This window comes from Calonectris borealis, chromosome 4, assembly GCF_964195595.1.
Source record: "Calonectris borealis chromosome 4, bCalBor7.hap1.2, whole genome shotgun sequence".
Lineage (NCBI taxonomy): Eukaryota > Metazoa > Chordata > Aves > Procellariiformes > Procellariidae > Calonectris > Calonectris borealis.
Window position 1 is genome coordinate 2,717,958 of NC_134315.1, and position 14,156 is coordinate 2,732,113.

A 14,156-nucleotide genomic window follows, 5' to 3' on the forward strand; every position below is an offset into this window, starting at 1 on the left:
TGAGTGGCACTGGCTAATGGTAGAAGACATTACAGATAATTTTCCCCCATAACAGGACATGTAACACTCTGTACCTACACGAAGCAACAACCCCTATTTGAATTTCTGTGACAAGCAATAAGCACATCTAAGATGAGTGCTGTGTACAGCCAAACTACTTCTGCAGCTACGAGCTCAGCAGGCATGGCAGGGAAAAAAAGGTAGTTTACACGTTGGAAAACCCTTGGTTCAAACACCCAGACCACCTCCGCTACCATGGTCTCCCTTACACCAGCTTAATTCTACTTCTGCATTTTCAGAGCACTGAAAATTCTGAATCTGACGATACTGCAGGAAACCTCTCTTACCAAATTAAGCCACAACCAGTACCAGGAAGGTTAACTAGATCCTGGGGTTTCCTAGAAGCATTTCATACAATCTGAGTTAGAGATCAGCTGCCTTTCTTCAGCAGGAATATTGCTCAGCCAATCAGTAAAACATTTAAATTCTTTGTCATGCGAGATGTGCTAAGGCTATTAACAGGCAAAACACTGAGTCCATTTTCTTTAAAATATTATTCTAAAAATCCCCCACTATCCTGACGTACTAAATTCAGCTTATCAGATTTTCATATGAAGACTGTTCTGTGTGCAATTAAGGTCTCTTACCAACCCTAAGGATTTCACATCTCCAATGGAAGAGCCCCTCCATTTTGAGAATCCCAAGGATTTCAGGTTCTACAAGCCAAACCCATGCCCTGACTCGTAGGCATGCAGCACATCCACCGAAACCCTCACAGCAACCTGCGTCTCTATCAAATAAATATTTATTTTAAGCAAAGGGAGGGAAGGGCATTAGTGACAGTCTCAAGTAGACTCTAAAGGAACTCCATGTGGATCAGTCTCAAACAAAGCAAGGGAACAAAAGCAGGAAACAAAAAGCAAACATCATTACTGGTTCAGCGTTTCAGACTAAATGAGTATTTGATTCAAAGCCATGCACAAAAGCAAATTATCATCTCTGTTCTGTGCTGTAAAATTGATTATCAAATTTTCCAGCCCTGCCTTCAAGACAGTGCAGTGGTTACACTGGCAGATGTGAGCACAGGGCCATACAAGAACAAAGTACTGTAATAAAATTGTTGTGGTCCTTCTCAGGGTGAATTCCAGTTTGTAGTGGCTCACTCCTCCTCCACCAAAACCACTTTACGTACAAAATCACGTAATTCTCAATCCCATCTTCTGCATTTTTTACTATATCTTTTCACTATGCTTTAGAGGATGCAATTTAAGTGCTCCTAAAGAATTACTGGCTGAGAACATTTTGAGTGCAAGGAAAAAAGCAAAGCTCTACTAGACCAAGAAGCTAATTCCAAGAGCTGTGCTTGGAACTTCAAATTAGAAAAAATTCTTCAAGGAAACCGGCTGTTTAAGAAAAGAGCACCCAAGGGTATCATAAATTAATGCAATAATACAACAGTTTGGTCAGCAGCAGCATTATCTCAATATATATAGGATTTTCAGCATGGATCTTCACAGTCACTTACGCTAGGCGCAGTAAGCTCATGGTTTTAAATTTGATTGCTCACGAAAGCTGCAGAGAACAAGCCAGGAAAGTGAAACCCGTCACATGCATTCCAACTATTATTTAACTTTATCAGAACACATGAGCAATAAGCATTGCAGGTCCTAGTTCTTTTGAAAGCTTAAAAAAAAAAAAAAAGCAGTTTCTGTGAAAACAGTGCTAACCTCAGTCATTTGTTGATATTTCAATAGAAGTCATTTATGTTAAACGTAAATTGACTGAGATGGTAACGAACACCCGGTCGGACATGAGCTTATTTTGAATCCATAAAGAAAGAAGCAACTGAGACTGTGAAATAATGGAAAAATCCAGAGCAGTGTCAGACAACTTCTGCTGAAGTGACTCAGGCAGCTATTCGCTGATATTCAAACAGACATATAGAGAAATGAGACAGAAATGGCTTTTGTGTTGACTACTGCAGAAAAGGAAGCATTTGCAATCAAGTCTGAGGCAGTGATATGTTCCTGGAATTGGCAGGTAGAGGAACATTATCCTCTACCTGCACCGTTCCCGGAGGTCTCAACGCTCAGACATGCTTAGCAGGAAGACAGCAGCTGGACGCTTCTTATTCCTCCCTCTCACAGGTTGAAACCATGAGCTGTTCAATAATTCCAATAACTAATGCTCCCACGGTGAAGACGTTTGATGTGCATGAAGCAGAGATGACAGGAAGGATCTAGCATTCACTGCATTGTTCTACTATTCTGAATTTTCCGCTATTGACTCCTTGCTATAAAGCAGACTGAAAAGTAATGATAAGAAGTGAGCTTATTGCAAACATTAACAAAACCTCACGCAAGTCAAATATTTATGCTGGCCATTCTGTGCAAGGCAAAAAGCGTAGAACATCTCAGATATTTCAAAAATATTGAATTATTTCACGGATGAATTTTTGTTCTTAAAACAGCTCTAGTAAAATAAAACAGCGAGAGTAACAATAAAACAGTGAGAATTAGGATGAAATGTTAGCCATGAGCTTCTCTCTCAATGAACAGGCCATTTAAATACGTGTACAGATAGACAGAAATATAGATATGCATATGTAGACAGATACACGCACACTCCTCCTAGCAAAATTATAAAACCAGAGTAGGAAATAATGCCTCCAACAACTAAATAAAAGTGTATAAAGGTTCTTTTTCCCTAGTGTATTCTTTAAAATTGATAATGTTTAAGTATTTCCTACTTGAATAGCTTATTCTTTTATTACCAGTGCACAACATTTGAGTGAGCCTTTCACACAGCAACATGGAAGAGAAAATCATTTTAAAGCACGATAATGTACTAATGAAAAGAGAGAAACAAAATGGGCATCAGGCACAAATGCAGCACCCAAATCTAATTTGAGCACTTAAACTGATTTGATTCAAATTGCCAACATCCTTAGATATATTAAGTAGTTTCCTGACTTTCCTAAGCTTTAAACTGCATCAGGTAGCTTTTTAAAAACAATGGTTTTGTCTACTAGCTTTTGACCAAAAGTTCTCATTTATTTAAGAATGGGAACTGTCATAGTTCTTTGCCAGCTAGGAACTCTCTCAAGTTATGATTTACCCAAATCTTCTGGAGATAAAATTCCTCTTCACTGTAATATTCTTTGGCCAAGGACACTGTATTACCACCAACTCCTTAATAATGTTCAGTCAGCAGCCCATAACTGCCTCCATTAAATTAATAAAAAGGTAGTTTAAAAGATACACTCTAATCTTTTTTTTTTTCCTCCAACTGTCATGTTGCATTGCTAAGCACTCCTTAGCATTTCCAATCTTCCACCCCTCCAAAAAAAAAAAGTATTACTATGAAAGGAGAACCAGTACCTTTACACACAAAAACCAGTTTTCTGGAATCATTTGGTATTTCATTATGTAGTCAAAAATATAGTCTGTTCACATTTTCAGCTACAATCATACATCAAATTGCCCATCAGTGTGCCTATATACACAATCCACATACAATTACTGTTCCAGAAGCCAAGCACCATCCTGAATTTGTTAATCCAATCCTCTACAATCTCTGGCCAATAAATCTATGTAAAATAGCAGTGATTTCTTAACCTGTGCTTTACCTCCCTCAGCAGCCCTTGTCTGTCTGCTAATCAAGCAGCCAGCTGAAACAATTCAATTCACGCAGGACAAGAGGTTGTGTCACTGAGCTACGGAAAGCGCTCTGAAGAGCCTGCGGTCTCAAAGCTTACAGCATCCTTTTGACGATACAACACCCAGTGCTGGCAAGTTCACTCTCCAGTTTGGTGCTCCTGAGCTCCCACTGCTCGAAAACGTTATCTCCAGCGTGCTGCTGCAGCTCTGTGACTGGGAGGTTTCTCATCCCTCCCAGCAGACAGCCTCACAGCAGTAGTCCTCTCCTGCCCAAACGACGGCAGCTTGTAGCCACTGGCCTGCAGCAAACTCCAGCCAGCACAGGAGCCCGCTGGAGGTTTGTACAGAAATAGAAAACACAAGCGCATCAGGCACGTCCTATATTTTCTATTTCAGCTTCCTTTAAAACCAAGATCTTTATCTTTAAGGAACTCAAGTGCCTGGTTCCACATCTTATAAAAAGAAAGTCACCTGAAGTCCTTCATAACCCAATCTTCTACCCCCGCAAGAGCGTCACTGCTCTGTGCAGAGGTCAGTGTTTTCTCAGAAGCCATTCCTACAACCAACAACGATCACTAACAAAACCACATGCAGGTACACTTCTGCTATGCCTCCTTCTTTTTAAGAGGTCACAGCACATCACACATACTTAAAAAAACCCGACACGTCCGCATTAGAACAGTAACAAACTGCATATCATCTCCCCTTTCGCGGTTTGGGTAAAACAAGAAAGAAAACGGTTCACCCCAGGTTTGTTACCTGTATTTCTAACTGCAGTCTAAATAAACAGACTGTTCCAATGAAGAAGGCAAGTAGAACATTAGCGGGCTGCAACACGAAGCTATGATGTTCACTTTTCGCTGCTAACACAGGAAGATGTGAGGGATGAGTAGGTCAGTGAAGCACAAGTTGTATCATGACAACCCCAGCGCTCGACGTAAACAAAAAAGTCAAGGCCACAAATATAGTCATCATATACATCTAGATAAGGACAGGAAGATTAACAGGCCAAATTTAATTACATCTCTCAGTCAAGCAGATAAGCATGTGGAATATACCACACTTACAAAATAATTTTCACCTGCCCTTCTACTTCCCATTTGTACATAAAGCATCTAATAACACGTCAAGTCTTTTAAAGCCAAGCTCTTGACAACCACGCACCAAAAAAAAAAACCCTGCAGTGCCATTTCTGACAGGAGACAGAGTAAACTCAAAGCATGTGAAAGTTGTGACCGCAAAGCTCTACATATTGCTAAAAACACTTGTTTGCACTTTTCTCAGAGCTCAAAGTTTGAAAACATTACTGGAAACTTCAACTCACTAATAAATAAATAAACAAAAACAGCTAAATAAAATACCTAGAGAGAATAACATGTATTACATTTTCAGTCAAAATTTTAGACCGGAATTATATGTGAAAAAGAAACAAGCAGCTTTATGAAAACAGGTAAGAGGCAAAACAAAAAAAAAACCAACCCAAACAAAAAAAAAAAGGCCATTAGCAGTGGATATATACCAATTCTTTTTTTACTCAGCAGCACCAGGTCTGCCATTCAGAAAAGACGACTGCCTTTACTCAAATCTAGTCCCCTTAAAATGACTAACATCCTAAACCACTCGAGGAAAGTAATGTGTAAGTGGCTATTTCACAATGCTTGCTCTCAACTAGAAGAAAATTCTTACCATGACAGTGGCAAAAAACATTAAAAAGGAAGCTTTCAACTTCCAGGGCTTGCCTAGCTTAGCATCGTTTCCACACAAAACCCCTTTCAAATTATCTGTATCACACACCCATCTACAGACTGTCAAAAAATACAAATAAAAAAATAGAAACCTCAACTCCTAAAGCACACAAAGCGTTTTTCCTCCATGAGTTCGGCTTATACAGACAGCTCCCCTTCCCCCAAATCTACGGAGGACATTGTCAAAGGGTGGTTGGTACTGTCCATAAGGAGCTCCCTGAGAAAGCAATCGCTGCCTAGAATAATCATCCTTTCTTCATCTCCTTCTTTTCCAACAATCAGCCCTGCCCAGGGAATTCACCTAACGCATGCAGACACACACACTGGCTCTCTCGCTGCCACAGCTGATAAAACCAAAGCAGGTAACCATCTTACAGAAACCCCTTCCACTGAAAACGTAAGTTTATATAGAGAAACCAGGGTGCATTTCCAGCCTACTCCCATGAAGGTTTCCCATTTCTCATCCTGTGGAATAGACTTTAGACACACAATCCAACTGAGTATCCCATCACCACCAGAACTGGCCTCAGCACTGCAGGCAACGCGCTTTCCAGTATCGCACAGCCCAAAGATCACCTTCCTCCTGCGCAGACACCCCTCGCCCCTGCGCACAGACATACGCACGTGGCCTGGACAAGCGCAGAGCCGGGAGGTCTCCATCCACCTACCCAGAACAACCCTTTAGCCTTTTTTCTCAAAAAAACCCAAGACCCTGCCTGGAGGTAGGACCCTCACACCACCCCCTGTCCTGTTCGATCCCCTTCAGCTGCCTAAATCTGGCCTTGTCCTCCAGCAAACCCAGGAGCTTCCTCTCACCAGGCTGTTATACCCACTGTCCCTTCCCAGGAGCCAGCACCACTCCTGCACGCACTCCTCTGCCCCAAGAGCTGAGCCTCCCACGTGGCAGCTACCCCCTTTAAGACACTGCTTCTTTCCCTCGCACACACCTCTCCCGAATTCACCCTTAACCAAAACCAACACCTGTTTATGCTATCTGCTAAGAGCTTGCTTAACTCCCCCCAAACACCCCTATTGCCTCCACCCAGCCCTAACACCCGCTTGCACTCCAACCTGCCCCCAGCCAGATCCAGTCCCCCATCTGCACGTCAGTCTTTCTCCCGTATCTGCCCCTGCCCAGGAACTGGCCCCATACCCAGGCTGTCCTCCAGCCCAGGGACCCGCTCCTCACCGCTCCCACCTGCCTCCAACACCCACTTCCATGCACAAAACCAGCCCTCGTTCACCCACCATCTTTCAGACTTCTACTTATACAGCCCCCAAACCTACCCCTGCTGCCCCCAATATGTCCCCCTACCCAATCCCCCCCAGCTTTACTTTCTCTTGGGACCTACTACAACGTAAACCCAGCTACTCGCATTCGCACCCCATCATCTCCCAGGCTTAGCCCTGCGCAGTCCATTGCACCCAGACCCACGCCTACCCAGTGCCCTACACCCGCCTCCCTGCTCCTACACAGCCGCAACCCCTCAGACTCACAACTGATCCCTGGTTACCCCTGTGCAACCCCAGGAACCAACACCCAAAACGCTGTCCCCTCAGAGGCACCTCTTGGCAGTACAAAGACCCTGTACTCACCGACCGCTGCTTCCACGCCGACTGCTGCTCGGTGGGGCACCCGACGCCCACACCCCATTACTCCCAGACCTCCTCCACGCAGCCCCAACCGCCCCCAGACCTGCCCTTGTGCACTCTCACACCCACGCTCCTGTCACCCCCCAAACCTGCCCCCTCACAGCCACATGCCCGTTGCCCCCAGACCTCCCCCTCCGCACCCAAATCCCTGTTGTCCCCCAGCCTGGCTCCTACCAGCCCTTCACACCCACACCCCACAGATCAGCCCCTCACACCCACACCCCTGTTTGCCCTCAGACTTGTCCCCGCGCACACTCGACCAGGGACACCCAAATCCCTGTTGTCCCCTCAACACGATCCTACCCAGCCCTTACACCTGCACCCTTATCATCACCTGGATCTGCCCCTCGCACCCCTGGCCCCGCCGCCCTCAGGGCGGCCTCAGCCCCGGAGGCTCCCCCCCCCCATTTTAAAGCCCCAAACCCACCCTGAACCCCAAACCTTCTCACACCCACCTCCCCCTTGTCCCCGATGGGCACCTGGAACCAGGGGCACCAGGCCCCTGTTGTCCCCAGGCCCCTGTTGTCCCCCCTCACACCCACACCCCTATGCCCTCCTGCACCTGCCGCTTATCCCCACCCGCCCCCCGGTACCCCCAGACCTGCTCCCGCCTCCTCCCTTCCCCTGCCCCTCACACCCACGGCCATATTGTCCCTATGGACACCCTCAGCCCCCCACCCCCCGCCTTCCGGGGACTCACCTGAAGCGTCCCCCGCAGTGCTGGCACTGGTCGCCCACCCAGCCGGGCTGGCACTCGCACTGCCCGCTGGCCGGCTGGCACCGCCCGCCGTTGGCGCACGGCTTGTCGCATTCCTTCGCCGCCTCCTCAACGGCGGCGGCGGCGGCGGCGGGCCCCAACCCCGGCAGCGCCGGCATCAACAACAGCAACAACGCCAACAGCAACCGCCGAGGCGGCGGCCTCCCGCCCCGCCAGCCCGGGCCCCGCCACGCCGCGCGCTCCCGTGCCATCTGCCGCCGCCGACGCCGCCGACTCCGGGAGGGGCGGGCGGGGGGCGGCGGGACAACGCGGACCATCCACCCGGGACGGTGGCCGGCGAGGGAAGGGGGGCGGGGAGGGGGGGGCTTCCGCCGCTCCCGCTACGGTGGCCGCGAGGTGTGGGGAAGCGGGAGGCGGCGGGGGGGGGGGGGGACGGGCGGGAGGAGCGCGCAGCAGGCAGGCGGCGCCGCCGGGCCGCGGCCGATGACGTCACCCGCAGGCCGGCCACTGGCAGGCGGGGGATCCGCCTCCCCTTCCTCCTGCCAGCGAGTGGGGCGGCGGGGGGCGGGCGGAGCGGCCCCGCGCCGGGCACCTCTGCCGCCCGAGGGGCATAGAGCGGGGTGGTTTACCCCCCCCGCCCGGTATCCCCCGGCAAAGGCCCCCCAGAGGCGGGGTTGACCCCCTCAGAGCCGGCTTCCCCAGCCACCCCACAAAACTGCCCCTCAAGCAGCCGTGGGGAGCGGGGAGGCCCCGGTGAGGGTGGCACTGAGGCGTGTGGGAGGCCTCGGGGCTGAACGGGAGGGAAAAGAAGACCAAAAAAAGCCGAGTTTTGGGTTTGCTTGTTTTTTGTTTTTTTTTTTAAATTATCGCTCTTGCTTCGTTTGCTGCAGGGTCTTCCAGCGGTGGGTGTGCGGCGCTCTGCACGCTGGGGGTCTGGGTGAGGAGAGGTGTGTACCGTCCACGGGGATCTCCACGCACGACTGAGGCGGTGATTGCCCTGCGGAGAGGGGGACTGCCAGATGTACGGGATGGCCAGGCTTGGTTTGCTGCAGGGATTCGGGGAGTGGGAAGAGACGCTGCGTTACGCGGCTGGAAGCGGGAGCAGTTAAAGCCGGAGCTGTTCACGCTCAGGTTATGCTTTGGGGTTTTCCAAGTGACAGTTTGGTTAGCGCTGAGATCCGCCATCACCGGGTCTGGCTTAAGCAAAATAAGCAGTCTGCTGTTCATGCAAGAATTAAGAGTGGCACAAAAAACCAAGCTCACCAGCGTGGGACGTTTGTCATCTCTTGGTAGTAAAGCTTTCCTGTTTAAAATTGGGAAGATGCGTCTGTCTTATTTTTTAATTGTGTAAGCAAGAAAACGGGGATCTGCAAGAAGGGATGCCTTCCTACCCTGGAAAACAAGTTTTGTTCTCCAAGGCTTTCTAGGCCTTAATTTGTAACAGCAAAGGACTGAGGGAGGAAGAAGTAAAGCAGTTAAATCTCTCGTCCTCTGCTGAGTTCATGGGCAAAGCAGCAGACTCTTTTCTATACACACTAGCAAGGATGCCATTTGCGGCAGGAAGGGTGGAGCAGAAACACAGATGCTGTTCGAAATTTTCAGACCTTTCATTTTCAGCAGGAGGGAGGGGTGAGAAAGTTGACGATGTTGGAGTTCTTGGGTAAATGTTGCCTGTGGTCTGTCTCCATTAATCTGATTGTATCTGGAGTTACTCAAGTAGTTAATTTAATACCTTGTTTCAAACATGGAAAGATGTCAACAGCTGAAAAATATTTTTTTTTAAATGAAAGGCAAAAAAAGATACTGTTCACATTTTTCCCTATAAAAAAGGGTGACCAGGGTTTAGGTACAGTAATGCCAAGACAGACAACAGACTGGATGGAAATAGCCAACTCACCATATTTAAATAGTTCATTTGTATTTAGAAATCAAAATATTAGTTACCTGTCTGAGCTGAAAGAGGTTCTTCAGTGGGAGCCTCAGTGATTTCTAAGTGAGTTACCAGGGATAAAGAAGGGTGTTGAGCAGGTAGGAAAGAAAACAGTCTAAAGACCAGTTTGTGTCGTCTTGTCAGTCAAGCATCTGTCTAACAAAACCATTGTTCACATATTTTGCCTTTTCTGCTTGAGGCCCCAAGAAGGAGAATGAAATCTTGGGTTCAGTTTAAAAACGCTGTGCTGGTCTGACCTGGTATCCAAAGGAGACATAAAACGAAAAAGATGCGAGAGAGAAGAAATAGGTTACGAATACCTTCTAGGCACTACAGAGGTGGAGGCACAGAGCGGGTATTTCTATATACATATATGTTCCTGGGACACAAACGACTGGCAGCCTGCCCTGAATCTGCGGATTCAGATACCATCCACTGCCGTTACGCAAGACTCACCCAGCTCAGGGTATAGCCAGCGCATGATGATGCTCTCTGGATTGTCCTCTGTGTATCACCACAACTTGCTCCCACCAACTCAAGCCAAAGGGCTCCCACCAGTGGAAACTTCTCTGGCACGGCTTCTGTACCGCATGTGTGAGTTAGATATTACCAGCTTAGGCCTGGCGTTGGCATCTGCCGTCAAATATCGTCTCTATCCTCTGCTTTGTCTCTCCCCACATCTGTTTGTATTCGCTTGCAGTTATCAGAGATAACAATGCTTATATTTTCACAACACCTGCTCCCCCCCTTTCTTGCCAAACATAGCTAGTTTTAAATTGAAATTTAAAAAATTGGTTAACATGGTGAGAATAAACTTGGAGAAATTGTTCCCATCCTGGACTTCAGCTGAACTTCTCTGCATTGGTGTCAGGCTTGAAGAACTGCTTGTGTGCTCAACAATTTCTGTGGGGTTTTTTCCAGCTAGGTGCAAAAAACAGAAGATGCCATCTCTCCTTATATATCCCCCCACCCTTTTTCCGACAGTGGTTCCTTAAAATAGGTAAATGGAAAGGTTTTCTACCAAATAACTAAAATAATCAGATCTGTGCAGTGGTTGATGGGGTTTTTTTATCAAACAAACTTCAGCTCTCTTAAATGAAGGGTTAAGAAAGATCATCCAGCAAATGAGTAGGGAGAGAGTTCTCACATCATGACAAGCCAATAGTCCAGCTAATAGAGCATTCATCAGCTGACAGCGGCCAATCTCGAATACTTCAGAGAAGACTAACATCCGTGAATGTTGCACAATAGAAGAAATCCTTTCCTGACCTTGTTAGTGATCACACTGTGCCCTGTTGCTGTCCGCATGAAACATTAACTGTGGGAGATCATTATTGTTAAATTAAGTTTAATATGTTCAATTGTAACATGCAAAGAATGTTCAAAAATGCTTTTTTTTTTTTTTTTTTATTAGCAGGCAGCTTTCTGACATGAAAATACAGTTTGGAAGGGGAGGAGTTGTGTTAGCCCAGAGTGCAGGCTAAGCTATTTTTATTTCGGAAAACAGAAATATTTCATAATAGACGTACTAGAATGATTAAAACACCCTTTCCTGGCAACAGGCGCAGCAGGACAATGGTGTTTTTGCAAACCACACATAGTGAGGGATGAGGGATGGAAGAGTCCCGCGTATCACGGCTAAAAAAAAAATGTCATCGGAGCAGCACCTAAGTGGCTCTCGCACAACTTCATGCAGCGCGTGAAATCAACAACTAATTAAGCAAGCATTTCCTTGGACATTGATTTTAGACAAGACTCTACAATGAGCAAGTACCACCAGCACTGAATTATGTTTGGAGTGAGGAGCTACACTCGCCTCTTTTCGCTCTTGCTGCCAAACTTTTATGACCCTGTGTGTTGTCGTTATACGTGCAATTGAATGCATATTTACTCAGCACATACTTGCTCAGTATATAAGTCAAGTTACTACCCTCTTCATATGCCAAATGACAGGATAGCCGGAGATGCTAATTAATGAATTGGCCTCTGGGGTGAAATTATGTCCTCGTTAAGAAGACTCCCATTGATATTAATAAGGTCAGAACATCATTGCTGATGGCTGAGTCATGGCTGAGCTGGGTATCACGGGTGTGTAAACAATGGAGCTGCCCTGGGAAGCTGGTTGCTTTGTCTGTTTATCTGCACGACTCGAAGTGGATCAAGTCATGGTGATATCTGGGGTCAAAAATCACATGAGGCTATAACCATAACGCTGCATTATACAGGCTTTTTTCCTTCCGTTGAGATGAGCTGTTTCACAGGAGCTCTGAACTCCAGAAATAACTCCCTTCCCAAGGGCCTGGAACCAGCTATTTCCAATTAGCTCATAACCCAGCATCGCCAGTTTTTCTGTTCCTCACCCGACGTGCTGTTTCCACCCATTGCAACCTCTGCCCACGTTCCCAAATCCTCAGCATCTCCCAGCCCCGTCCCTTCTGTTGAAGGTCCTTCCAACTGCCCTGCTTGTTTCCAGAGGACACGGGGCAGTATGGCTCCAGCAGTGTGTTCCTGCTCCCTATCCAAAACATCCTCCTTGCTCTACAAACAGCAGGAGAAAGGAAAAGGATATCCTGCCATCCAGCACTGAGATCATCCCTTGCACCCCACCAGAAATTCTTCGCTTTCCCAAGCTGAAGAAAACAGCAAGAAAGAAATCCCTGCTATTGCAAAAAGCAGCTCGCACGTAGCACTAAAGCCTTTCTCATTCAATGCAACTTCAGGCCAAGCAACTGAGACGACTCAAAACAAAAAAACATTTTCCCCCAAGCTCCTCTTCCCTCAGTGCTTCGCCTCTGCAGCGCCGGTGAAGTCTGAGTCTGAACAGGATCAGGCCCAGACCAAAATATACTCACTTGAGATGCTCGGTCACTGTCTGGGGAGGTGTGTGGGCCAACCCTGCACTTAACAACTGCCACGTGATCTTCCTTCAAAACACTCTCTGTGTCGTTTGAAGGGCTTGCTTCATTTTTTTTTTTTCCTCTCCAGAATTCAGACTTCCTGCAAACAACTCACCCTTGTATTCTTTCGGTTTCTGTGATCCTGTCCCAGACCTCATGCTGGCGCAAGTCCTCCTTCTCTCATGCAAATAGGGATCTTTTCCACCGAAGGTCCCCAGCTGATACAAGTGTCAGAACAGCAGAAGTAAGCACAGAAACGCTCTATTTTCTACCCACCCACCTGGAAATCCTGCCGTGAGCATGTTTGACAATGCACATCCAGTTATTAAGCACATTTAGGCTTAAACTTGGAGTTTGCTAGAGGTCTAGTTTGACCTCTCTTTTTCCTTCATTTAGATGTGGACGTAATGACCAAAGGTCCTTCGAAAATATGCTTAATAAGGAATGAAATATAGTAACTAAAGTGCTGCCGCAAGCAAAGGTCTGATAGATTTGCAGGCACGGTAACGATGAAGAGCTGAAAAATATCTGCATCTGCTTTAGATCTTTAATTTTTAGGGTAGGGGGAAACTTTATTGGAACAGCAGAAATTAGGAGAGAAAATGAAGAACATTGCACCCTTCCAAAGCTGTTGTGGAAATGGTGGTTAGTGAGATGGTAACAACCCCACATGGACCTGGGCTATGTCACCGCTCTCTGTGCAGAGCCCTGTAAGAGCTCTAGTGATGACAAATGTTAGAACCTTGCTTTTATATCTAATTCAAAAGAAACAATATTTCATACTGTACAATTCTGTAGCACCGCAAAAGCTGCTGGATTGATCCAGGTTCAGCAAAAAGCATCGCAGTGGCCGAGTTACTCGCAGTATATCTGCTCTGCTTCTGTTTTTCTTGTAGATTTTCTATTTTCAGGTCGTGTCTTGAAAGAGCTTTATGGAAATATTTGACCCATATATCTCCATCTGATTTTAGTGGGAAGATGCACAGGCTCTGAAGATCAGCATCTGATTGCCTCAAGTGGGTAACTATGAAAACAGAGCGTCTGTTTGGGAAAATGTCGATTTATATAGACCAGGACTAAAGTTACTTCCAAACCTGGAAAGTGTGGCTCCCAGCCCAGAGCCATAATCTCTGTAAAGCCACTCCTCTGAAATCCTGGCGTATTTTGAGATAACCTCCAGCTTCATAACGAAAATCAGGATATTGTATAAAGAGTAAGGAGGAAAAAGGAAAAAAAAAGTCAAAAGAAAGTAACTTGCGCTTCTTCGGAACAGACAAATCACTTCAGCATGCCATCTCTGACAGATATTTTTTGAAAACTACCACAGAATGGTAAATTTGCTGCAGAAAAAAAAGCCAACTGCACTTTCAAACTCTGATATTTATAAAAAGAAAGGCTTTGTTTGCGAGCAACTCTTCTGCCTAGCCTCATCGTCCGATTCCAGCCTGCTCTTTGGAAAGAGCGTGTTGAATACATCAGCCCTTTTTTGCAAGAACAGAGCAAAGTCCCATGCGTAGCAAGTAATTGAAAGATCATTGACCAACAATAGCAAGT

General features: G+C 46.6%; 1 protein-coding gene and 1 long non-coding RNA gene across 10 annotated transcripts in view; one reads left to right on the forward strand and one right to left on the reverse strand.

The window, feature by feature from the left end:
* ATRN (attractin) overlaps nucleotides 1-8,193 on the reverse strand; it is a 152,834-nt gene extending 144,641 nt beyond the window's left edge. For all 9 annotated transcript variants that reach the window (XR_012673402.1, XR_012673404.1, XR_012673400.1 and 6 more), the window contains exon 1: nucleotides 7,758-8,193. Coding sequence is in view for 3 of the 9 variants with exons in the window: in XM_075148372.1 (XP_075004473.1) it covers nucleotides 7,758-8,092 (335 nt within the window). In the remaining 6 variants the exon portion in view is untranslated. The remainder of the gene's footprint in view (nucleotides 1-7,757) is intronic.
* A 44-nt stretch (nucleotides 8,194-8,237) lies between these two features.
* On the forward strand, nucleotides 8,238-9,088 carry LOC142082385 (uncharacterized). Its single transcript, XR_012673690.1, has 2 exons — nucleotides 8,238-8,528; nucleotides 8,666-9,088. It is a non-coding gene; the product is annotated as an uncharacterized LOC142082385 (long non-coding RNA).
* Nucleotides 9,089-14,156: the final 5,068 nt, after the last annotated feature.